This window comes from Balaenoptera borealis, assembly GCF_965194805.1.
Source record: "Balaenoptera borealis genome assembly, chromosome: 10".
NCBI classification, from domain to species: domain Eukaryota; kingdom Metazoa; phylum Chordata; class Mammalia; order Artiodactyla; family Balaenopteridae; genus Balaenoptera; species Balaenoptera borealis.
Window position 1 is genome coordinate 9,724,192 of NC_138874.1, and position 25,151 is coordinate 9,749,342.

Genomic DNA, 25,151 nt, shown 5'->3' on the forward strand with positions numbered 1-25,151 from the left:
GTGGCCCGATCTCCACGACTCAGCCCTGGGCCGAGGATAATGCTGCAGAGCCCGGCCCTCCGCTCCTACTCCCGGAGGGGCCGTTCGGTGGGAACTGGGCTGGTTTCGGGAATCGGGGCCACCAGCGCCCATCACCCATCACCCCGCGGGGAAGGAAGGCGACGCGGGCAGAACGGCTGGGGGATTAGGTGTCGCCCCTCGCCCTCCCCCTCGCGGCCATTGGGCAGCCTCCGCGGCGCGCCCTGTGGACGGGGCGGGGCCCTCCCCATCTCCCCTCGGTTCCCCTCCCCTGCTTCCCGGGGTGGGAACCTCGGGAGGCGGGAGACGCGGAGGGGTTGCCGAGGGGCGTCCGGTTACATCTCCGCCTTCCTCAGCCTCCGGCCGCAGAGCCCCTCGGTTTGCGGGACGGCAGTCCGGGAACATGTTGGCCGCGGTCCGCCGGAGCGGAGCTGCGTGGACGCGGGCGCTGCTGCTGCAGCTGCTGCTGGCGGGGCCCGGGGGCTGCCTGAGCCGCCAGGAGCTCTTTCCCTTCGGCCCCGGGCGGGGCGACCTGGAGCTGGAGGCCGGGGACGACCGCGTCTCCCCAGCCCTGGAGCTGAGCACTGCGCTCCGCTTCTTCGACAAATCCGACCTCAACTCGGTCTACGTGAGTGCGACCCCGGGCGGGAGATGGGGGCAGTTGTCTGGGAGGGCGCGGGGGGCTGACGCGGCGTCGGAAGGAAGGCCCGGGCGGGCCGGGGGCGCCCGCGGAGCCGGACGGACGTGAGCGTCGTGGGCGGGGACCCGGACCCGCAGGCCGCCGGGGCGCGGGGTGCGGCGCTCGGTCTCCAAGCCCAAGGGGGCTCCCGCCTCCGCCCGGCCCGCCGACGCCTCCCCGCCGCCTGGTCACTGTCGCCCGAGGGGCACTCGGGTCTGGGGAGCTCGTCCCGTCTGCGCCGCCCCGTGCGCGCCCTGCCCGACTCCGGGACCCCGTGACCCCGGACCCCGGGACCCGGGCGGCGTTTCCACCCCGGCGGCTGTGTGACCGAGAAGTCGGTCCGCGTCTCGCCATTGTCCCCTGCCTTTTGGGGACAGGTCCCGGTGCGGTTGGGACCAGGCGCGGGCGCAGGGCAAAAGGCCGGAGCTGGGTTGCAGCCGGCGCGCGGGCCCTGCGACTGCCGTAGGTGCCGGGGCAGGAAAAGACCGCCAAACCGGGCTCTCCGCCCCGGGAATGTAGCCGACAGCCCCTGCATTTGTGTGTGTGGACTCCGGATGTGCCTTGGCAGTGATTCTGCTCTCAGTCCGAAGTTAAGGGCTGGGAAAGGGCGCCCCGGTGATCCAATTTCCTGTAGCCGAGCACTGTCACCATGGGGGGCGGGGGGAGGGCGGCCAGATGGGGAGCGGGACAGGGACCTTTCGCTCTCTGGATCCTTCTCTGAACTGGCCGGGCTTGGGGACGCTGTCAACTTGGTAAAGTCCTTTCGTGCCGCCGCCTGCCGCCGCCGCGCACCATGTGGATTTCATATAAAGCTGTGTGCATTCCAGAAGTGGAGGGAACAACGCCAGCAGCGGCTGGAGCTTGTCCTGCCGGTGAAATGGCTGTGCTCGTCTTCTGGCCGGGGCAGACTTCGCCCGGGACAACACCCACGTGGAGCTTGTCGGCTTTGCCCAAAAAGAATGAGTCCTTGAAGTCTCCACCGACAGAGGGTGTCCTCTTGTTGGCTGACTGCCCTGACCTCCTTGCGCAGTCTGCTGTAGCCTGTAAGACCCTGCCTTAGGTTTTTAAATGCATAAGATAAAATCCACAGGATTGCCAAGGAGATCAATTATGTTGAAAAATGAGTTAAAATATTTTTTAAAAATTGTATTAAGTAATATATATGTTTTTTTTTTTTTAACCGTATTAAATAGCAAGGTGTAGCAGTGGATCCAGTGTACGATCAGCTAATGCCGGAACTTTCAAGGTCATGGGGACTGTAAACAATATTCAGAGACACCTACTGTGACTATAATGTGATAGGAGAATATCTGTGACTGCTGTTAGTGGCAAGGTCATTAAGTGCTAATACTACCGTGTTTTGTTGCCTACATTTATAATGGAAGGAAATGCTAAATACCAGTTACGGGTTACTGAAAATTAAAATGAAATTTCTTTTTCTCTCTAGGTTAACAGACCCACTGAATTCTATTCATGAACCCCTATGTTAAATTAGGGCCCTCCTGCCCTTCTTTACTTGGGGCATCAGAGTAACCACATTACGTTCTAAAGACCTAGAAAATCGATTGCTAAAAAGTGATTCCCGTCAGTCCACACCTTCTGAGCCAATTTGGGTTTCTCATCTGCATTTCAGTGAGAAAGACTCCCAGAGGTCTCTTTGCATCTTATTTCTGTGCTTCAGGTTGGGTTCCCAGGAAGGACTCTGAGATGGAGATTAGCAGGTAGGTTATTTCATTAGGGCGAGCTTCTCAGATCCACACTTGTAGGCGGGAGGGCGGTGAAGAAAGATTGAGCGGAGTGGCGGAGCTGCGGTGCAGGCCTGCAAGGGCATCTGGCCAGTCCCCTGGGAGCTCTGGAGGTGGGATGGCCCTTCAGAGCTCTCTCAAGTCTCCTGAGAGGGATGGACCTCCGTGTCCTTACAGTGATCCGTGGTTCCCTAAGGGCTGCCCTGGACCGAGGTGTGACCCTCGGGTGAGGCAGTTTTTTCCACGGAGGCACTTATCGAAGAGGAGGGCTGAGGACTGCATTCCCAGGAGCTGAATGAGGATCTGGTGCCACATCACAGCACCCACCAGTATCTGCAGTTTTGTAGATGCTCTTTTGAGCTGATGGAAACCCTCACATGGCCCTGAGTGAAAAGGTGAATTGACAGGACGTGTGAGCATGAACTAGATGGTCTGTACTGTTCTGGACATTAGATTAAGAAAATGAAAGGAAACCCACTGAGAAGGAAAATGATTATTGGATGAGTACATCTACATGTGTCAGGGACTTGCTAGTTTTACATTATTTAATCCTCAAGACAACGTGCCCCCTTTTTTTCAGATGAAGAAATAATAACGATAATTAGTAATTACCCAAGGCCATAGCATCAGTTAAAAATACCCAAACTAGGATTTCAGCCCGTCTGTGTCTGACTCATAATGCTTTCAAGCATCGGACCTAAAACATGTGATGGACCCAAGGGATTGCTGTGAGTTAGAGTAGTGAGGAAAGATTTTACAGAGGAGGTTACATTTAAGACTTGAAAGACAGGTCCATTTTCAGTAGGCGGAGGGGGAAATGGAGAGGCCATTCATGGTGGGAGGTACTGCAGGGGCAAATGCATGAGGATGGGAACAAGCTTGGTATATGCTGGGAAAGTGAGGAATATGACCCCACTGGAGCAGAGTGTTTTTGTTGGAATAGGAGGGTTCAGTCTGGGATAGGCAGGTGGGGTCAGGGGATAAATGTATCAGTTAGCTCTTGCTGTGTAACAAACAACCACAAAAACGTCAGTGGCATATAACTATAAGCACTTGTTGCTCATGTGTCTGGACTCCACAGGTGGTGGGCTGATTTAGGGCGGCTTCAGCAAGAGCAACTGGGATGATCTGGTTCTGCTCTGGGAGGTGCTGGGGGAGGGGGGGTGTCTCTCAACCTCCACAGCTGTTTTGCCTAATATGGTCATTAGCCATGTATAGCTATTTTAAATTAATTAAAATGAAATAATAATAGAATTTCAGCTTTTGAGTCACACTAGCCATATTTCAAATGTTCAACACCCTCACTAGTGGCTAGTGGCCACTAGATTGGACAATGCTGCTGTTGAATGTATCCATCACCACTAAAAATTCTATTGGATGGTGCTGCTTCAGAGGGCCAGCTTAAGCATGTTCCTTTACATGGAGATGTCAGAAGCATAAGAGTAAGTGGAAATGCATAGTGCTTTTCCAAGCCTTCCCTTGGGTCATGCCTCCTAACTTCTCAGGGACTAAAGCAAGTCTCATGGCTGAGCCCAGAGTCAATGGGTGAGGCAGGTCATCCCCGCGCCCTCCCCACCCCCCGCCGTGGTGGTAACAGGCATGGATACAGGGAGAGCTGAAGATGTGGAGCCAAACGATGCAATACATTACATGGAGGGTCATGAAAGATGGCTCCTGGAAGGTTAGTGGTTGATGGGTTATACTGTCTGTAGCTGGTCACAAGGCATGCCTGTCTTTAGTAAGATAAGTCTGGCAGTGGTTTGCAAGACAGCATGAACAAACGGACAACAAGAGTTTGGGAGCAGGAAAACCAGTCCCATAAGTTACTGATTTATCAGATATGCAGGAATTAGAGTGTACAGGAATGGGGCAAGGAGAGGAGTGGGCGAACCTGAGTTGATCTAAGATGTATCAGCAAGATTTCTGACCAGTCACATATGGAACGCGGAGGAGAAGGCAGGGAGGGAGAGGTTCTTGGTCTTGAGGCGTGAGAGAATGATGAGATGGTTGGCAGAGCTGACTTGAGTGAAAAGGCATTAGTCCAGGTTTGACTCGGTGGTGTTGGAGACCAACAAGGGGACCAGAACATGGAGATGCCCTGGAGCTTGTAGACCTTCAAACGACCAGTTAGGTTGGAAGGTGAATGGAAGCCTTGACACTGGTTTACAAGGGGAAGTAGGAAAGCAGGGAACAAGTTGAGAGCTGGGTTTGGAGCCCTTGGAAAGGGTACCATTAGTAATGACCCCACTCATCAGTTCTAACAGTGCGGTCTGGGGACTCCTGGGCATCCTGGAGACTTTTTCAAGAAATTCACAAGGTCAAAACTCTTTTCCTGGTAATACGAAAATGTTGTTTGCTTTTTATTTATTTTTAAATTTTAAATTTATTTATTTATTTATTTTTGGCTGTGTTGGGTCTTCGTTTCTGTGCGAGGGCTTTCTCTAGTTGTGGTGAGCGGGGGCCACTCTTCATTGCGGCGTGCGGGCCTCTCACTGTCGCTGCCTCTCTTGTTGCGGAGCACAGGCTCCAGACGCGCAGGCTCAGTAGTTGTGGCTCACGGGCCCAGTTGCTCTGCGGCATGTGGGATCTTCCCAGACCAGGGCTCGAACCCGTGTCCCCTGCATTGGCAGGCAGACTCTCAACCACTGCGCCACCAGGGAAGTCCCTGTTGTTTGCTTTTTATACTCCCATGCTCTCATGTGTATATAGTGGAGCTCACTAGAGGCTATAGGATATGTGTTATCTACATGTGTTGTGATATTTGTCACAGAAGATTGAATGTAGAAGATAGGAGAATCCAGCTATCTTCCATTAAGCCAGACATCAAATTGATTTGCACAAATGTACAACAACTTTTGGGTTTTATTTTCTTTAAAATTATGTTAACATGTAATGAGTTCATTATTATTTATTATAAATATTTAAATTTTTCTCAATTTTAATTTCGGATATGATAAGTATTGATCAATATGACCTATATAAACACGAGATTCTAGGGGTTCTTTAATAATTTTTAAGAATATAAAGGGGTCCTGAGACCAAAATGTTCAAGAGCTGCTGATTTGATGGTATCTAGATATCGTAGGCCTCTGCCTTAATTTGAGAGCTGTTCCAAGGCAGAGGGTATTGCTGGGGAATATTCCATGGTGGAGCGAGGGGCCATCTTGGTTTCCTGACTTGATCCTGTGGGCCATTGCATGATAAGATCTGATTCTCCACGTGGAGTAATCTCTTTATTTTTAAATCAGCACAGTCCCAGTGATGAAGCCAGTCATTCTTTGGACCCCATCCTGAGTAATGAGAGGGGAGTGGGCCAGTGTTTAAATCTAGTACATGATTTGATTACATATGATGTTATTCATGTCTTGATTCATAAACATGGAGAAGTGAATTAGTTATTGTTTAATAAGTTCAGTTTGGGAAATAAAATTCTTTATGGCTATGGAAAAATAATAAAAGGATATCCTTGGAAGCAAAAAGATTGTATACTGCTCTCCTGACTCATCTCCTTATCTCCCTTCCTCATGACTGTCTGTCTGTCTGTCTCTCTCTCACACACACACACACACACACACACACACACACCACATACATCTTCCACAAACTGATTTTCATTATACCACTTACATATAGGCATCTTTCCCTAAGTAAGGTAAATTTAACTCTTAAGATCTTCTAACATTCTTCCTATTTTTACCCTACCTTCTCTGCCAATACAGGCCACTGACTTTCTTCAAAACTTGCTTCAAGGACTTCCCTTGTGGTCCAGTGGTTAAGGCTCCACATTTCCATTGCAGGGGGCGTGGGTTCAATCCCTGATCGGGAAGGCGCGGCAAAAAAAAAAAAAAAAGAAAGAAAATGTGGCTTCATTCCACCAACCTTACCAAGGAAGAATTCTTTTTTTAAAAATTATTTATTTATTTAGGCCACGCTGCACGGCATGTGGGATCTTAAGTTCCCTGACCAGGCAATGGAAGGCGAAGTCTTAACCACTAGACCGCCAGGGAAGTCCCTCGTGCTAGATTTTCGATGTTAACTTTTGAGAAAGATGTTTCATACACAACAAGCTAATGCTACTCTGTCAAAGACATGGACAAAAAGACATCCCTCGTACTTTTACGCATAATATACAGAACCGTAAAATATGTCAAAATGGGAACTCCCTGCAATTTCTTTTTTTTTTTTCCCCCTGCAATTTCTTAATGTACTGGGAAGTACAGCAAAGCAAAAGAAAGCACTACATACAAATAGTGTTTAAGCATTCTGGCATGCATAGTGTTCTTAGTGTAATTGGACTGCAACTTATCTGTATATACACACAAAATATTTTAGAGGCAAGTAAAGTAAACAGAAGTACCAGTTCTGTAACTTAACTCTTGATCACGCCGACAAGCAAGTCTCTTAGAGTTCATCCTGTTCCATTGAAGCAACACTTGTGCCTCTAGAACCTACTGACCCCGTGGTAGTTGCTTTTGACATCAAGGCCAGCTTCATCTGCCATTTCTTGGAGCAACATATCCACTTGGTTTTGTGGTATTGTTAGGGTTGTGGAGTGACTCATCGTGTCTTCCCTTTGTTGCGTTTGAACCTTCAGCATTTCCAGTTGGTATTTACACATGTCCATCGGGGCAAACATATTTTCATGGAGGTTTATACCCCTCCATGTAGCATCTGCAGAGCCAACCAACGGCCGTGAACTTTGTCACCTTGCCTGTAGTCTGAACTCCTGCTGCCACAGCAGGAGCCCCATTGCTCACACTCCAGAAATTAATTGCTTGGTTCCTCTGGTGGATTGCATTTTCAATGTGTGTTCTTGCCACTTCTGGATTGCTCTTCTTTTTTTTTTTTTTTTAACCATAATTAATCTATTTTTAATTAGTATCATTTATGTAATTGGTTTTAGATGTAAAGATAATACATACTCATTGTGGAAAATGAAGAAATGCACAAAAAAATTAAAAGTGCTATAATTCCACCATCCAGAGATAACCATTGGCGAGATTTCATTATATTTCCAAACAGGACTTTCTGGCTGTGCATTAACTTTTTTTACATGGATAAAATAATAAAGATTGCATATAAATGTTTGTGTCCTGTACCTTTCATATTTCAGTGTGATTAGTAATTGTTTTCTTCCATCATGAGATATTTAGATTGCTTAACAACTTTTCTCTGTTTCAGATAAAACATTGATAAATATCTTTGTTCACAGATCCTTTTCCACATATTTGATTATTTCCTTAGGGTAAATTACCAGAAGTAGATTTCGGTCAAAGGGTATAAGTCTGTTTCCTTTTTTTGTTCTTCTCAAAATAGAAAAACCTTTACTGTTTTCTCAATTAAAAGATAGTATATCCTTGTCGTAAATTAATTCAAATAAGACAGAAGTGATAAACTAGGAAGCTGTCTATAATTCTCCCCTCCTGCCTTCACCCTCCCAGACTTCACCCCCAACCTAACCACTGCTAAGAGTTAAGCCTTAATGAGCAGGCGGGAACTTTGGATGGTAACAAAAAAGTTCTAAAACTGGATTGTGGTAATGCTTGCAAAACTGTATGCATTTACCAAAAGTCATTGGATTGTAGACTTAACAATGGGTGAATTGTATGGTATGTAAATTATACCACAATAAAGCTGCTTTTAAAAAGTTATAGATGACCAATTTTTTTTCTATGCATATACCTTTTTAATATAAAAATGGTATCTGATATGGATCATGGACATCTTTCATGTCAACACAAATAGATCTTATCTTTTTTTTTTTTTTTAATAAATTTATTTATTTATTTATTTTTGGCTGCATTGGGTCTTCGTTGCTGCATGCAGGCTTTCTCTAGTTGCGGCGAGCGGGGGCTTCTCTTCGTTGCGGCGCGTGGGCTTCTCATTGCGGTGGCTTCTCTTGTTGCGGAGCACGGGCTCTAGGCGTGCGGGCTTCAGTAGTTGTGGCACACGGGCTTCAGTAGTTGTGGCTCGCGGGCTCTAGAGCGCAGGCTCAGTAGTTGTGGCTCACAGGCTTAGTTGCTCCGTGGCATGTGGGATCTTCCCGGACCAGAGACCGAACCCGTATCCCCTTCACTGGCAGGTGGATTCTTAACCATTGTGCCACCAGGGAAGCCCAGATCTTATCTTTTTAATAGCTGCATGGAGTCCCAGTGTATAGCTCTACTGTCATTTATTTAAACATTTCTCTACTGGCAGGCATTTAGGTGGTTTCCAATTTTTTGTCATCATAAACAAAACTGCAGTGAGCATGCATATACAAGCATTTTTGTGTATTTGTCTGACTACATTCCTTTAAGATAAAATTCAAGAAGTGGAACTGCTGAATCAAAGACCATATTTTTAAATGTTTTTACTTGTATTGCCAAATTGACCTCTAGAAAGGTTGTACCAATCTCTGCTCCTACTAACAATGTATGTATGAGAACGCCAGTGTCACCAGCCCCTCAGTAGCACCCTATCCATCTTTTTAAACTTTGCCGAGATAGTCCAAAATAATCTCTCATTTACAATTCTCTGGTTGTTGGTGATGTAACACCTTTTCAGATGTATACTGGCCACCTTTATTTCTTATTTTATAAATTGCCTCATCATATCAATGAATAATAACAAATGACATTGTCAGTAGTGTATAAATGAGGTGATCAAGTCCAACATACTTTGGTGAAATGATTGTGGAGTTAATAATAGCTTATATAGTTTTTCCATGAAGTTACAGCCACAGAAATTATTTAATAATACCAGGTGAGATGATATTTAGTCAGATTCAGATTTTCCCAATAATGACCATGATATCTAGATGTTTGTGTTATCTGTAAATAATAGTTTGCCTTCCTTGAATTTTTAACCCTTTAAAAATTAAGTTGAAACAGTGGCCACGTAAAGTATTCATTTAATACACAATGTTTTGTCTCCACTCACTAACAGATTGGTGAGGGGATAACTGTCTTCACAATTTACCAGATAACTAACCTTCACTGATAATAATAAGGATATCATTAAAAATTAAAAACTGGATATGTATGCAGTGCTTACTACATGAGGATTGCTCTTCTAAATGGCCTTTTTAATCTTGGCCTTTCCAGCCTTTTCTTCTCTCTCATATTTCTCGGCATTGCTATTAAGTTCTTTGACAGCAAACTACAAGTTAAATAGGCGTTGCTCCATATTCGACATGGTCCCATGACTTTTTGGGGAGGCGCAGGTTTGATGGGAGGGTTCATGCAGGCCCGTCCTACTCCTGAGCTGCGGGCCGGCCTGGCTCCCTGAGATTGTGTCGTATTCCTCTTGACATCACTCGTGGACCTGCCACACTTACTGGCACATAGGAAGTTTATGGCTAAGCCCGGGGCCCACCACCCATGGTTATGCAGGTGGTTTGCAGCACAAAGCTCTGACTGAGGGGACAAACCAACTAAAGTCCAGCCCACAGGCCACTCACCAAGCCCTGAACCTCAGCATGGGCCTGGGGCCATTCAGAGGACAGGGTACTTGCTTCTAATTTGCCCAAAGGCGCCCTGTGGTCTAACAGTGGCCCTGGCTGAGTCACAGAATACTTAATAGAGTATTAATTTCTAATGGGGGCGAAAGTGAAATTGATGAATCATGTTGATTAACCAACTTATAATTGAGGTCCAGTCACTTCATATCTCACCCTCTTATTATTCCAGATCTCTTTTATTATAAAACAAAGAGGTTTGATAAGATTATCTCTAAGGTTCATTTTATCGTGGATCTTTGGTATTCTCTGATCAAGTGACCAGCTGTTGAGTATATACCTTTACTATGTACAGGACACTGGCTATTATTTCTCATATAATGCAGTGCAATGTTGAGATACATCATCTAGTCATTCAAGAAATACTTAATTTGTTGCCTAACATGCCAGGACCAGTGCTAGGCTTTGCAGATAGAGATTGAAACCAGACCAGTGTTGTTTCTGATCTTTACAGTCTAGTGAGGACGACAGACATTAAACTAGTAATGACACTGTGATAAGTGCTGTGAGGAAGAAGTTCATATATTGTGGTGAAACTGAGCTAGGTGGAGGGTCAGGAGGACCTTCTCGACCTGGAACTAAAGCATGGGTAGGGGGTTAGCCATGTGAAAAGAGGGGAAGGGGCAGAATGGTGCCTCGTTACTGAGTGTGAGACCAGGAGCTTGTAGAGAGGAGGAACTTGGCATGTCTTCAGGATGGAATGAAAGCCAGTGTGAGTGAGGGCGGTGGTGCAAGAACTGGGGGAGCTAAGTCAGACCCGGACAGTGCAGCTCAGAGCCCTCCTAGTGTTTCCCTTTGCACGTAATGACATCCAGCTTCTCACCACGTGTGGTGATGGTACAGCCACGCTGGCTCCCCATCCTCATCCCTTATTACCCTGCTGTCCTCACGCGCTGGGCTCCAGCCTCACTAGCCACTTTCTATTCCTCGGCCACAGCCAGCTTGTCCCACCCAGGTGTAGACACTCCTCTCCCCTCTGCACCGTCCCGTCACGCAGGTCTCTGCTCACATGCAGACGCCCGTGCGTGTTGTTTTGTTGCATTCCGTCTTGATTTCATCCCAGCATGTATAGCCACCTAAAACTAGTTTATTTGTTTACTTGTGTGTTGCTCATCTTCCCCATTAGAGTCTGAATCCTTTGAAGGCAGCGTCTGACCTGCCTTATTCACCACTGTCTCCCAGGTACACACCAGGAGTAGGGTCTGGGGCACATAGTGGGTGCTCTGTTATGATCTGTTGAATGAATGAAGGTATGAATGAACGCTTGGTATTTCTTGCTTTATTCTATGAAGCATTAGAGATTCTAGCTAGATGAGTGACATGATTTTTTTTTAAATTTTTATTTTATATTGTAGTATAGTTGATTTACAATGTTGCGTTAGTTTCAGGTGTACAGCAAAGTGATTCAGTTATATATATACATGTATCTATTCTTTTTCAAATTCTTTTCCCATTTTAGGTTATTACAGAATATTGAGTTCCCTGAGCTATACAATAGGTCCTTGTCGGTTATCTATTTTAAATACATTAGTGTGTATATGTCAATCCCAAACTCCTAATTTATCCCTCCCCCCACCCCGATATGATTTATTTTTAAAAGATTTCCATTTCCTCAACAAATAAATGGCATGGGAGAAAAAGGAGGGAGAACTGCATAGATTAAAAGAGGCTTAAGAGACAAGCTAACCAAATGTAAGGTAAGGACTTTGTTGGATCCTGATGGAAACAAAGTGGCCGTAAAACACATCTTTGAGACAAACTGCTTTTCTAGGAGAGATACATATGGAAATATGGACAGGTGAAATAATTTGATGCCTGGGATTTCATTTAAAATACTTCAAAAAAGAAAAAAATAAATATGCACATGTGTGGAAGGAATAGATAAAGCAAGAACTAGAGTGTGTGGATAATTTTAGTGATTCTTCTGTGTGTGTTTGAAAATTCTCCCTTAAAAGTAGTCTAATTATAAAAAGTTTTAAAAAAATTATGCTGCCTGTGGGTAAAGGACTTTTAGGGGAGGTGTGGAGGAGGAAGAGTGAATTGCACAGCTAGAGACCTGTTGCCAGGGTCCAGGGGAGGGTGGCGATGGTGTGTGGACACGGGTTGTGGGTTCTAGAGCTATTTGGAGGTGAGTGCAATGAGGCTTGCTCATGTGTTATCTCATCTGCGACACGCAGCAGCCCTGTGAGGTCGCTCAGGCAGGTGATAGGATGAGTCCCCTATTATAGAGAAGACTGACACATGCAGCTAAGGGCCTTGTCAAATACACGCAGCTCGGGTCGAGGTAGACCTTGAACTCAGATCTCCCCACTCCTAGTTCTGCGGTCTTTACACTATGCCACCTTGGATACCGACTTCTTCCCCTCCTTCATTCATTTATTCATTTAACAGTCTCTCATCAGCACTGTAATGTACAGACTTTGGGGCCAGGTGTGTGAGGCTATATCACACATGATCCCTGCTCTCACGGAACTCACACTGCATCACATCACTCACCATTGCACTGCTTGTGAAAAAAGTTGGTTCTTATCCCTTAAGGAGCAGGTTTCTTAACTGCTTTGTCCTCAGGTAAATTTTTTTCTTAATTTTTTTTTTTTTTTTTTGGCCGCGCCGCATGTGGGATCTTAATTCCTCAACCAGGGATTGCACCCGTGCCCCCTGCGGTGGAAGTGCGGAGTCTTAACCACTGGACAACCAGGGAAGTCCCTTTAATTTTTAATTAGAAATGTTTTCACACACACACACACAAAAGGGGAGAAATTAGTATCATGTACACCCATAGACATGCTACATAAAGGTAACTGTTGTTAGCATTTTCCCTATTTGTTTAATTTCTCTTTACTCGTGTATCCAAAGTAACAATAAATTGCAGTCCTCATGACATTTCATCACTAAATATTTTACTATGCATTCCTAAGACAGTAACAGCATTTCCCTACCTAACCAGCATACTATTATCAAACTAAACAAAATCAATAATAATTTCCTGTTATCAATTTATGCTCAGTCCATATCAAATCTCTCCAGTATCCCCAAAGCTGTCCTTTATAGCTAGACTCATTCAGACTGGGGCTCAAAGGATGACAAGCATTACATTTGGCTCTTTAGTCTCTTCTAATTTTTTATTTAATTTAATTTAATTTATTTATTTGGTTGCACTGGGTCTTAGTTGCAGGAGGCAGGCTCCTTAGTTGCGGCTCGTCGGCTCCTTAGTTGTAGCACGTGGGCTCCTTAGTTGCAGCATTCCAACTCTTAGTTGCGGCATGCATGTGGGATCTAGTTACCCGACCAGGGATCAAACCCAGGCCCCCTGCATTGGGAGCGCGGAGTCTTATCCACTGCACCACCAGGGAAGTCGCTAGTCTCTTTTAATTTTGACCAATACGCTCCCCCTTTTTATTTCTCACTTTATTTAAGAGTCACTGCTTAATGTCCTGTAGAATGTCCCACCTTCTGCATTTGACTGTTTCTTTGTAATGTAGTCTAGCCTGTTATTCCATCTCTGTATTTTCTGAAAACTGGTAACTTTGAAAATATTCAGGTTAAACAATTGTTTTCTTTAGAAAACACGTAGAATTTTATTTTTAAATTAATTTGGGGAATAGTAAGACAATGCAAATGGTTAACAAAACTTGTAAAAACAGTGTTAAGGGAAGTTTCCTTCCTATCCTGGCCTCCAGGCCCATCGTTCTCTCCCCAGAGACAATCACTATTCATGAATTTTTTATCTCCTTGCAGAGAGAGTCTCAAATGTACAAACATATATATGTACACATTCCCCCTTGCTTTCTACACCTCCTTGATTTTCTAAATAACAGTGTTATGAGATATAATTTACATACCCTAAAATTCACCCCTTTAAAGTGTACAGTTCAATGTTTTCTGTATACCCAGGGACTTGTGCAACCATCACCACTGTCTAACTCCAGAATATTTTGCTCACCCCCCAAACAAACCCAGTATCCTTCAGCAGTCATTCCCCATCTCCCCCACCTCCCCACTGCCCCGGTCCCTGGAAACCACTAATCTACTGTCTGTCTCTATGGACTTGTCTGCCTTGGATGTTTCACGTAAATAGAATCATACGACATGTGACCTTTTGTGACTGGCTTCTTTCACTGAGCATAACATTTTCAAGCCTCCTCCACTTTGCAGTACTTAGCAGTTCCTAGTTCTTCTATGACTGAGTAATATTCCATGGCTTTATTTTTCCTTCCATAAGTTCATGGATATTCAGGTTGTTTCTCCTTTCTGGCTATTATGAATAATGCTGCTATGAATGTCCGTGTCCCAGTTTTCGTGTGGACATCAGCTTTCAGGTCTCTTGGGTGTATACCTAGGAGTGGAATTGCTAGGTCATATGGTAACTCTATGTTTAACATTTTGAGGAACTATCAAATCGTTCTTCAAAGGGGCTGCACCATTTTACATTCCCACCAGCAATGTATGAGGGTTCCAGTTTCTCCACGTCATCATCAACACTTGTTGTTATCTGACTTTTTGATTTTAGCCATCCTAGTGGGTGTGAAGGGGTATCTCATTGTGGTTTTGATTTGCATTTCCCTGATGATAATGATGTTGAGCATCTTTTCATGTGCTTATTGGCCATTTGCATATCGTCTTTGGAGAAATGTTTGTTCACATCCTTTGCTTATTTTTAAATTGGGTTATCTGTATTTTTATTGTTGAGTAGGTTAAACATTATTTAACAAGAATACTTCATGAATGAAGCCATATATGTCATAGTGTATAATATCAGGAGGCAAGTGATGTCTAGTTGTTGCTCTGCTAGCTGCTCGTGTTAAGGTGATGACAGCTAGATCATGTCTGTCGTGTTACATTTTTCCCCTTGTAAGCAGAGAGCAAGCTATGGGGTGATACTTTGTTTGGCCTTATGCAGCTGTCCCCTTGCCCACCAACCTTTCACTTAATGTCCATAGCAACCATTGATGATCTTTGCCTGAATCAATTATTAAATTAACGGTTGCCAAATTGTGTCTTATTTTGTCTTGTTGTTTACTTGTTGGTTTCTAGCATTCTTTCTACATTTATTAGCTTTCATACTCCTGTAAAGAAGAGCTTTCCCTCATCAACTGGGGTTTTTGGGTTACACTGACATGGTTTGTTCTGGAAAGGCAGATAAGTGCTTAATTCTTTCCCTATAATTTCTGATGTTCAAATTAAGGGACTGGTGTTCCAATTAAGGGATTGGTATAATCCAAATTCAGGGAGTCCTGGTGCCCTAGTCAGCACAGGTGAACTTCTGATATCTCTATCCGAGGTGTTAAGGAGGGGCACACTTCTCCGTAGAGACTGAGGGTTTGGACAAGGCCCTTCTCTTGCCTTTCCTGATCACCTCCTGTTCTGGAATGCTGAAGGACACTTCTACCTCTTCTTTGATAGACACACCAGAGTTTAAAATTTAAAGACTCCCAACCATTTTTAAATGTTGGCAGATAATCTCAGGTAGAAATTTCCTGCAGAAGAGATGGGTAACTTATCCTGAGTCTCTCATTAGACATTAACTGGATTAAGTTTAAAACACTGACTCATCTTTTAACTATTACTACCAGGTTGCCCCTTGTTTTTATCTGCTAATCCTTTTGTTTCTATTTCTAATTCAAGCCAGAGTCGTTTCTCTGGCTCTGTGGAGTTAATAGAAAATATTTGCAATTTAGACTCAAGAGTTTCATTCTGGCACTTCTGGTGTATGATCTTAGGCAAGTCCTATAAACGGAAACTCATTTTTTTCTCAAATGAAGAATGAAGATGATATTAATGCATGCTTTACTAGGTTCACTACAATAACTGGAGTAAAAAGGCTTTGTAAACTATCAAGTACCACTCACGTGGGGCAGGCCCCAGGTCCCCTCTGGGCTCTAGGCTGGAATCAGTTATTACCTCCACCTTGATTGTATCATTAGTTCAGGCTATTTCGGGGACTTCTTTCTCAAGTTTTTCTTTTCTTAGGCCCTTTTCATTTTCTAGGTTTTTCTAGCTGCCCAATCTCTATCCATGGAGCCATCCCATGAAGCTTTGCAACTTCCAGGACTTTTGCTCCCCATTTCTCTAAACTGAGTATAACAGAAAGAGCACCGGTAATGGACTCGACCAGATGTGGGTTCAAATCTTGGTCCCATCACTTGCTGGCTGTGTGACATGAAGCTAAATTAAGTCTCTTGTCATTTCCTTGTCTGTTTCATACACGTGAAAAGAGGGGTGGTTGTATTAAATTAAAAAAAAATGCAAACAGCTTTAGTAAAGGGCCTCAAACCTAGCAGTAAGCGTTTGCTTCCCGTTCCTTCTTTGGCCTAAATTATTTTACCTTAGGTTCCTGCTTCCTCCCACCCGTGGAGTTTGCTTTTGCAACTGCAAGCAATTTCATTGTCTTCCCAGTACCGCTCTTTGCATTTCTAAAAGGAGCCCATTTGTTTCTTATTTGTGCCTACCTCAAGTATTCTTAACCACATCTGTTTTAAAGAAGGCTTTCCCCTCAGGGTTGCAAGGGAAGAGCATTCTGCCCTGGGGCCTGCTACCAGGCTCATTGACGTCAAAAAAGATTTGCTTGTATATAAGGAATCTAACACATAATTTTAATGTATGGAGTATCTGCATTTAGACTTTCTCCAGGGCTTCATTTGCCTGTAAGTTCACTTTAAAGATGCACGGGAGATTGGAAGTGCTTTTTTTTTAAAAAATGGGGGCCACTTCCTCATTATGAGTTAGTGCTCTGTCCTGCCTCTTCTTACTGTCAGCTGAGTTGAAACAATTGTTAAGTAAGTGGCTCCAACTGTTAGCCCTGTGAGGCTTGCATTTTCACCCGGGGGCGTTTTGTGATGTAACTGATGGTGCAGCTGGATGAAGAGCCTATTGTTTGGTGGGTTCCTTGGGGTGAGTGAATAGGTGTGTTCTGTACAGGGGTGTTAAGTTGTGCTAGTAACGTTAACTTTGCTGAAGGAACTTCTTTTTCCCAGTGTGAACTGTCAGCAAGATTCAGGGCGGTATTTACCTTGGTCAGTGTGCTGGATGTAGCTGTTTTTCAATAAAGAAGCAATGTATTATTACGCTACCAAAAGCCTCAGTGAGGCAATATTTGGTTAGAGTTACCTTAAGACAATAATATAACATCATCATCATCATCATTATTATTACTTTAGCCCTCAATAATACAGACAGACTTTCTCAGGAATGCATTCAATTCACAGGAGTTTTGGGACTTCCCTGGCGGTGCCGTGGTTAGGACTCTGAGCTTCCATTGCAGGGGGTGTGGGTTCGCTCTCTGGTTGGGAAACTAAGACCCTGCAAGCCATGCCCTGTGGCCAAAAAAAAAAAAAAAAAAATTTCACAAGAGTTTTGCCATGTTATAGTTACCAAGTCCAAGCTCACACTGCTCGCTGAATGACAGGCCAATAAATCGAGAGAGGTGTTGGGACAAAGAATAGTGACTCTATTTGGAAAGCCGGCAGACCGAGAAGATGGGGGACTAGTGTCCCAAAGAACCATCTTCCCTGAGTTAGGGTTCAGGCTTCTTTTATACCGAAAGGCGAGGGGGTGTGGTTGGTTGGTGCACACTTCTTGGTGCCAGAATCCTTTGTTCTTGCAGCTGTCCCCATAGGTCTGGTGACCATGTTCCTATAAACGTCCAACAGGACAAATGTTATTCTCTGTTCTGCAACTTTTTATCTCTGTATGAATGGAGAAGTGTTATACCTTTAAAGTTCAAAGCCTTGAGAATGGGCTGTCCTGTATATTTCAGGCTACAGGCAACATTCTTTTTTTTTTTTTTTAATAATACATCTTTATTGGAGTATAATTGCTTCAAGGTTAAAATAAAAGAAACAGATCCAATATAGAGTTCGATTTGTTCTTCCCTATTACATAATCCACAGCAAGGAATGTGCTGGTGCCACTGGGACTCAGGGCTTCTGAGTCAGGACTCCAAGGTGCTGATTGCGAACTGTTAAAAGATAAACTGGGGCATATTAAAAATTTTAAGTGTTTATTTGAGCAAAAATCGATTCGAATTGGGCAGCATCCAATCTAGCAGATAGAAAGGAGCTCCGAGGAGCTATGCAAAATGAAAGACTTTTATAGGCAGGAGGGAGTGGGAACAGGGAAGTTATCTGGCCAAAAAAAGCAGGTCCTAGTATTGCAAAGTTAACTTTTCTTTAGGGGAGGGCAGGGTCTACCCAGCAGATGACCTCACTAGTGCTGATCAGGTGGTTTCTGATTGACTGGTTTAAGATTCCATATAGAGTGGAAACTATAATTAAGTCTCAGTTTGGTGATGTGGGGCTTAGCATAAGCGACTCCATTTTGGGCCTGTTCTGTCTTTTAACAAAAGATAGAGAGAGGTGCAGATGTAAAGGAGCTGGTGGTAAACGCTGCTTGGGGAGGGCAGGAGGGCTTCACAGGGAGAAATGGGACTTTGCCACGGACAGGAGCTGAGTGAGGGTCTTCGAGGCCGAGGGGACCATAAATGCAAAACCACGCAGTGTTAAGTAGGTGAAACACCATGGTGAGTTTGGAGAAGTGTAAGCAATTAAAAAAAAAAAATTCCAGCACATGTATTTCTACTCTAGACTTTTCCTCACCAACATTCGTATCAAAACTAAAACCTGGGCCTATAATCCACGTAATTTTTCAGCTGGCACAAAGTGGTGAACAGAAAATAATACTGGTGACTGCTGTATAATACTTATGTTTAATAATTGTTTCTTTCTGGACTCAGGGCCCTGCACCTGGAGCCTCAAGCGTCTGCAACTTTTGGTTCATGTTAATTACTAAACCTGCTTTCACCAGCACCTTCTACTAATTAACACAATCTAGCTTGCCCAGTGCAACTAACATTCCTGAAAATCTCTGGTAGAGGAGAGGCAGGGGTTGTGAGGGAAGGGGTGGACCAGTCTGGGGAAGGAGGAATTCAGACAATGAACATGGGCCCTTCTCCTCACAGAGAGCATTCATGTGGGCTTAGCTATAAAAGTTAACTGCCTTTCTTTAGAAACTTTAAACTTTAGATTAATCACTTCATTATCTGTTTTTTAAAGTTCATTTTGAAAATTTTAAACATATGCACAAATAGAATATTATGATGCACTCTCATGAATCACTCAGCTTCAACATGTATCCATTTATGGTGTGTCTAGTTTCACCTATATCCCCACCTATTCTTAATATTCTCCCCTCTTACCTAAACTGAATTGTTTTTAAACAAATCCCAAACATTTTATTTCATTGTAAATATTTCAGAATGTATCTCTAAAAAAATGACTTTTTAAAAACAAAACGGGGACTTCCCTGGTGGTGCAGTGGTTAAGAATCCGCCTACCAATGCAGGGGATATGGGTTCGAGCCCTGGTCCGGGAAGATCCCACATGCCGCGGAGCAACTAAGCCCCTGTGCCACAACTACTGAGCCCACGTGCCACAACTACTGAAGCCCGCGTGCCTAGAGCCCGTGCTCCGCAACAAGAGAAGCCACTGCAATGAGAAGCCCGCGCACCGCAGCAAAGAGGAGCCCCCGCTCACGGCAGCTAGAGAAAGCCCGCGCACAACAACAAAGACCCAACGCAGCCAAAAATAAAAACAAAAACAAAAAAAACCCCTGCAAAATCATGATCACACCTAAAAAGTTAACAATATTTCCTTAATGTCATCCAGTATCACATAGGTTCATAAAATATTTTATTTGGCCTTTCAGTTGACTGGTTTAAATCAGGATCCAGGTGAAGACCACACATCACGTCTAGTAGATATATACCTCACGACTTCTGAAATCTACAGGTTCCCCTCACCTTTTTTCCATGCATTTATTAAAGAAACTGAGTATTTGTCCTTCAGGATGTCCCATATTCTGGATGTTGCTGGTCACATCCCTATGGTATCCTCTAAATGTGCTTCTGTCCCTTGTATTTCCTGTAAAGTGGTAGTTAGATCTAGAGACTTGCTCAGACTTGAGTTATCGGTTCACATTTATGCAAAGTGTTTTAGTAAATCGTGTCGCCCTGCAGCGGAAGAACCGCGGACACATAATGCTGTGGCCCTCCTCGAAGCTCACCGGGCAGTATTTCTCAAACAGCCTTGGTCAGAGGTTTTATCCCTATGAACCTCCCCTCTGCACTTCCTGGAGGGAGTCGGGAAGGGAGGGAGCTTCCGTGTGCCAGGCAGGGGATAAGCTCTGTAGCTATGGCACAGACCAAGACGGACCTGGTCCTGGACCACAAGGGATGTACTGTGGCAGTGGGGAGAGCGGCCAGAGCTGGCAGGTGAGTCAGTGAGATCCCTACACACTGTGGTCTGTGCCCGGAAGGACACAAATAGGAGGCGGAGATATAAATGGGGGCCAGGCGTGAGGGAAGGGAGGAGGAGGGGCCCGCCAGGGGAGCCTACACTGGATGGATGGAGGAGGCTCCCTTCGAAGGTGTTATTTCAGCTGAGCCCTGGAAGAGGCGAGAAAGAGCCCGTTATATGGGTGCAGGAGGTGGGGAAGAGGGGTGCTGGTGGTCGCCGGGATGGAGAAAGTGCCCGTATACTTTGGAGGCCGGACACGCAGGACATGGGATGAGAAAGAGCAAGGAATCAAGGCCGACTGCCAGGTTTCCTGGCTTAAGCAACTGGGTGAATAGCTGTTATTGCGACAGCCCTGGGCAGCTGGACAGGCTGCGTGACTCTCTCTGTGGTCCCCAGTCTAGTCCCTTTGGAGATGGTGTTACCGACCTGGGTCCTTGGATTCTTTAATCAATAGAAATTGATAAGAAGCCAGACAAGAAACTCAGGCAAGGCTTTACTGGGACTTGGGCTGCAGCTTGAGGGGTAAAAACAAGAAACAGGTGCCCTTGCTTGTTCTCCTAGTGGGGACGCGGTGAGCTGGTCCCTTAAATGGGGTGAGGGTGGGAGTGGATTGGTGGGTCGGGCCTGAGGGGTGGCTTAGGTGGCCTGCCCACCCCCTTGGTGGTGCTGTGTTCAGGGGGCATGCGCAATACCCTGCTTTTGCTCCAGGGACCTCAGAAGTGCTGATTGGTTTGTGGCCTTTTTGTATCTTATTGTTCATAATTTGTCCCAACTGCGCATGCACACAGTTATTTTCAGTCCCCTCTAGTTTCTTTGTATTCTGTTGCTGGAGGAGACGTCTGTCCAGGTCTAATTGCAAGCGCTCAGGTAGAGGGTCCCAGGTCCCAGCCTGTCTCAGTGGTACCCAGGTCTGTCCTCCTGGCCTCCTAAGTGCCTTTTAGGTCCTTCCCTTTGTGCGCCTGCCCTTCTATTGAATTGCTCGACTTGAATAAGACGGAGAAAAGGAACCAGGCCAGTAGGAGCATCATGAGCTGGACAGATTTGTGGAATAAGCCTGGCCCCCAAATGTAAAGGAATATCGTTCATCAAGTCTGCCATTAATTGCTATATTTGGAAAAAAACAAAAACAAAACTGAAAACGTGAGCTTCCCTGGTGGCGCAGTGGTTGAGAATCTGCCTGCCAATGCAGGGGACACGGGTTCGAGCCCTGGTCTGGGAAGATCCCACATGCCGCGGAGCAACTGGGCCCGTGAGCCACAACTACTGAGCCTGCGCGTCTGGAGCCTGTGCTCCGCAACAAGAGAGGCCGCGATTGTGAGAGGCCCGCGCACCGCAATGAAGAGTGGCCCCCGCTTGCCGCAACTAGAGAAAGCCCTTGCGCAGAAACGAAGACCCAACACAGACAAAAATAAATAAATTAATTAATTAATTAAAAAAAAAACCCAAAAAACAAAAAACTGAAAACATTTACTAAGAAGTTTAAGAATCAAATGAAACTTCCGGGTGTTCTGTATATGACATCTTTTCTTCATTATCATAGACAAGTGAGTTGAATGTGCCATAAAACTGCCTGAAAAATAATTTTCCTACTAATACTAATGAGGGTTATCTGGTCTTTGTCCAAAGCATTTGCAGGCAGGGCGTCATGCTTCTCGTCTAAAAACTCAGTTCCTAAAGTGTTCCTTGTGAAAATAGAAATTCCTGTGCCCAGATTCTCAATAATGTAAGGCACCGGGAACATTTTCAAAATTGTTGGCCTGATTTAAATTTCACTGGAAAACAGCTTTTGAAAACCAAGTTGTCTGTATGTGGCTTCCATGTGATCACTTCCCACTGGCAGCTGGTAACTGCCAACTTCTGGCGGCTTGAGAAAGTGAGCCGTTTCCCACGCTCTCACACGGCAACCCAATCAGGATGTTTGTGCTGGGAGATGTTTGGATGGGGTGGAGGCGAAGAGGGCAGGAGACCAGCTGGACGAGGCTCCTTCCCTACTCCCTTCTTTGCAGCCTGTCCGTGCATTCTAGAAAATCATTGCTGGTGCCAGGTGATGATGGAAAATATGTCACCCGAACAGTTAACAACCGTGACACTTGGTAAAAAGGAAGGATCTTGCTAGGTCCACACTTAACACTCAAACCTGTTGTTCTTTTCCCTTCCCAAATTGGCTCCATCACATCGAAGCTTTTTACCTGGTTCTTGGCATGTTGTAGAGTTTGGTCTTAAGTTCCTTTCCTTCTTGTCGGCCGCTGCCCCCTTCTCTAGGAATGAGGTCTGAAGTGACTGAAGGATAAGGCCGTGGGAAGAGGAGGGAGGGAAGTAAGTGACCTGGAAAACCCACAGGCCTTCTAATGAACTCCTGAACAATTAATTGTAACTCCCTTTGCTGCTGTGTTCTTCCAATCTGTAGCCTCTTGAAGTGCAAACTAGGGCCATATGCAAAGTCGCTCCCATTGGATTAGGGATTTTTTTGTTTTTAATTCATAGACTCCGGAAGTAAAAAATCACTGGCGTGGTGTTCTCTGAACTGTGCACTAACAAGGATGTGGGAAGGGCTCAAAGCCTCATTCTAAGCATGGCTTTGCAGGAGGCCCAAGCACGTCCACTGCCAGGGGGCTGTAGTCCCTTCCCCATTTTCCCAGGGGATGTGAGTTTTAGCTGGATAAGAACAGTGAAATCTTTTCATAGGCTATAAACTGGTTTCAAGAAGTGATAACTGATAACTGGTTTCAAGAAGGCTGTCCATGTAGTGATTAAGAGGGCCGACTTTGAAGTTGGGCTCCCTGGGTTCAAATCCCGGTGAGGCCTCTTATTGGTAACTTTGGACAAATTGATCAACTTACCTCATTTTCCACCTCAGAAAAATGTGGATAATAGTAATAGCTAGTTTTACGGGGTTCTTCTGAGGATTAGATGTTAATAAGAGGTCTGGAACATGGTAAACATTCAATACATGTTAGCTATTGATCTAATTAATCTGTTCAAAATAACGCCACCATCGTGGCCCATTCACATTTACTCCTTGACACTTGTTTGCTTATTGTCTTATCATCTGTGTTAGTCCATCTCCATGTCCTTCTGGACTGTGGGTGCCTTGAAGGCAGAGCCTGGGTTCTACTTATTTGTGGACCCACAGTGCTTAGCACAGCCCTGGTTTGTAATGATTACTCTGTTGAGTAAATTAACACAGTCTTTGATGATGACTTATGTTTGAATGGTCCTTCGTGTGCCACAAACCACACACATGGGAAGCCTAAGATGTGAAGTTTAAGACCCTTGCCCAAGGCCTGGTGACTATGCCAGAGTCAGGTCCTGTGATTCTTGCCCCTGTTCCTTCTACCGGGCCGTCCTCCCTAGGAAAAGAATGCTGAGTTTTACAGTTCTGGATCATGTCTTTCTCCAGTTTTTTTTGTATTTGACACACTGTCATGTTTGATACACTATGACAGCATTCTGTGAACGGGAGCTCAGTCTCCCTGAAGAAGACGTCGTTTCTGCACATCTTTTTTTTTTCCTTTCCTTTCTTTCTTTTTTCAAGGAAAAAAGAGCTGAGATAATTTTATCTTTACGTACTCTACAAGTGCAACTTTTGTGTACATTTGAGATTAATTGCAGTTAACTGAACTGCACCATTTTCCTCTTGAATCTCACATAAATGAAATCATATACTGTGTACTATTGTTGTGTCTGTATTCTTTTGCTTGGCTTAATATTTGTGAGATTCACTCATGTTGTTTTGTGTATTTAAAAAAATTACTGTATAGTATTCCATTGTATGAAATGGCCAGAATTTATTTACCTGTTCTCTTGTTGATGGGTATGTGGGTTGCTCCCAATTTTTGATTGTAAGTTTCTGCACTCCTTTTAATGATGTTTGGTTTTGTACAGATTACCACAAACGGCATTATTGCCATGAGTGAGCCCCCAGCCAAAGAATCCCATCCTGGGCTATTCCCACCGACCTTCGGAGCAGTCGCCCCTTTCCTGGCAGACTTGGACACGACAGACGGCCTTGGGAAGGTTTACTATCGGGAAGACTTATCTCCCTCTGTCACTCAGCTGGCAGCGGAGTGTGTCCAGAGAGGGTTCCCGGAAGTCTCTTTCAAGCCCAGTAGCGTGGTGGTTGTCACTTGGGAATCCGTGGCTCCCTACCAAGGGCCCAGCAAGGACCCTGCCCAGGAAGGCAAGGTAAGCACCCACCCAGGCACAAGGGCAAATAGTCTAACGTGTTGGCTTTGTACACTTTGGTCTTCTGGTTTGTGCTACTCTGATGTACACCACGCCCATGCGATTGATAAAGACTGGACAGACATCCAAAGCAAAATCTAGTAAGCTGTTTATTGCAGGTCTGAAACTTCCAAAACCTTATCTGCAGGGCTATATAAATCTATGCTGTAATGATGATTAGATGTAAAGAAAGCCAATTCCTGAGAAGATTGCCACATGGCAAGAACAGGGCTGATAAATTACAGCCCTAGCTGCTCTTACTTTGGGTGGTGGATAGTGGGAGGTGGCTTCTAGATAAATAGAGAATTTATTAATATGAAGTGATAGGTTAAACTAATAAAAGCAGTCCCAAGAGATGTGAAGAAATAAAGACCAGACCCACACTCTAGTTGGAGGGGACAAAACCCGTTTGTACCATGTGGATGGTTCAGCAAACAAGTTTCATCGTAACCAGGGATGGGAGTCTCTGTGGATGCAGTGGTTGGGAAAGGTGTTAGGGTGTGTAGAGCTTGGACTTGCCCTTGAAGGAAGGAGAATATTTGAAGAAGCCATCTCTAGATCTGAGGTGACTCTTTAGGACATGCTTCGATTTCTCCTTGGAAAAATAAATTTGCTCCACCATTGTTTAATTTTTATAGCATTGCAGGGTAGAGAGCAACTTGAAAGGCCCAAAAGCACTCCCTTTAAATGGGGGA

General features: G+C 44.8%; 1 protein-coding gene across 2 annotated transcripts in view; it reads left to right on the forward strand.

The window, feature by feature from the left end:
• Positions 1–285: 285 nt before the first annotated feature.
• NID1 (nidogen 1) overlaps positions 286–25,151 on the forward strand; it is a 94,977-nt gene continuing 70,111 nt past the window's right edge. For both annotated transcript variants that reach the window (XM_082407577.1, XM_082407578.1), the window contains exons 1-2: positions 286–646; positions 24,118–24,417. In XM_082407577.1, coding sequence (XP_082263703.1) covers positions 422–646; positions 24,118–24,417 — 525 coding nt within the window. In that variant the 5' untranslated portion in view covers positions 286–421. The remainder of the gene's footprint in view (positions 647–24,117; positions 24,418–25,151) is intronic.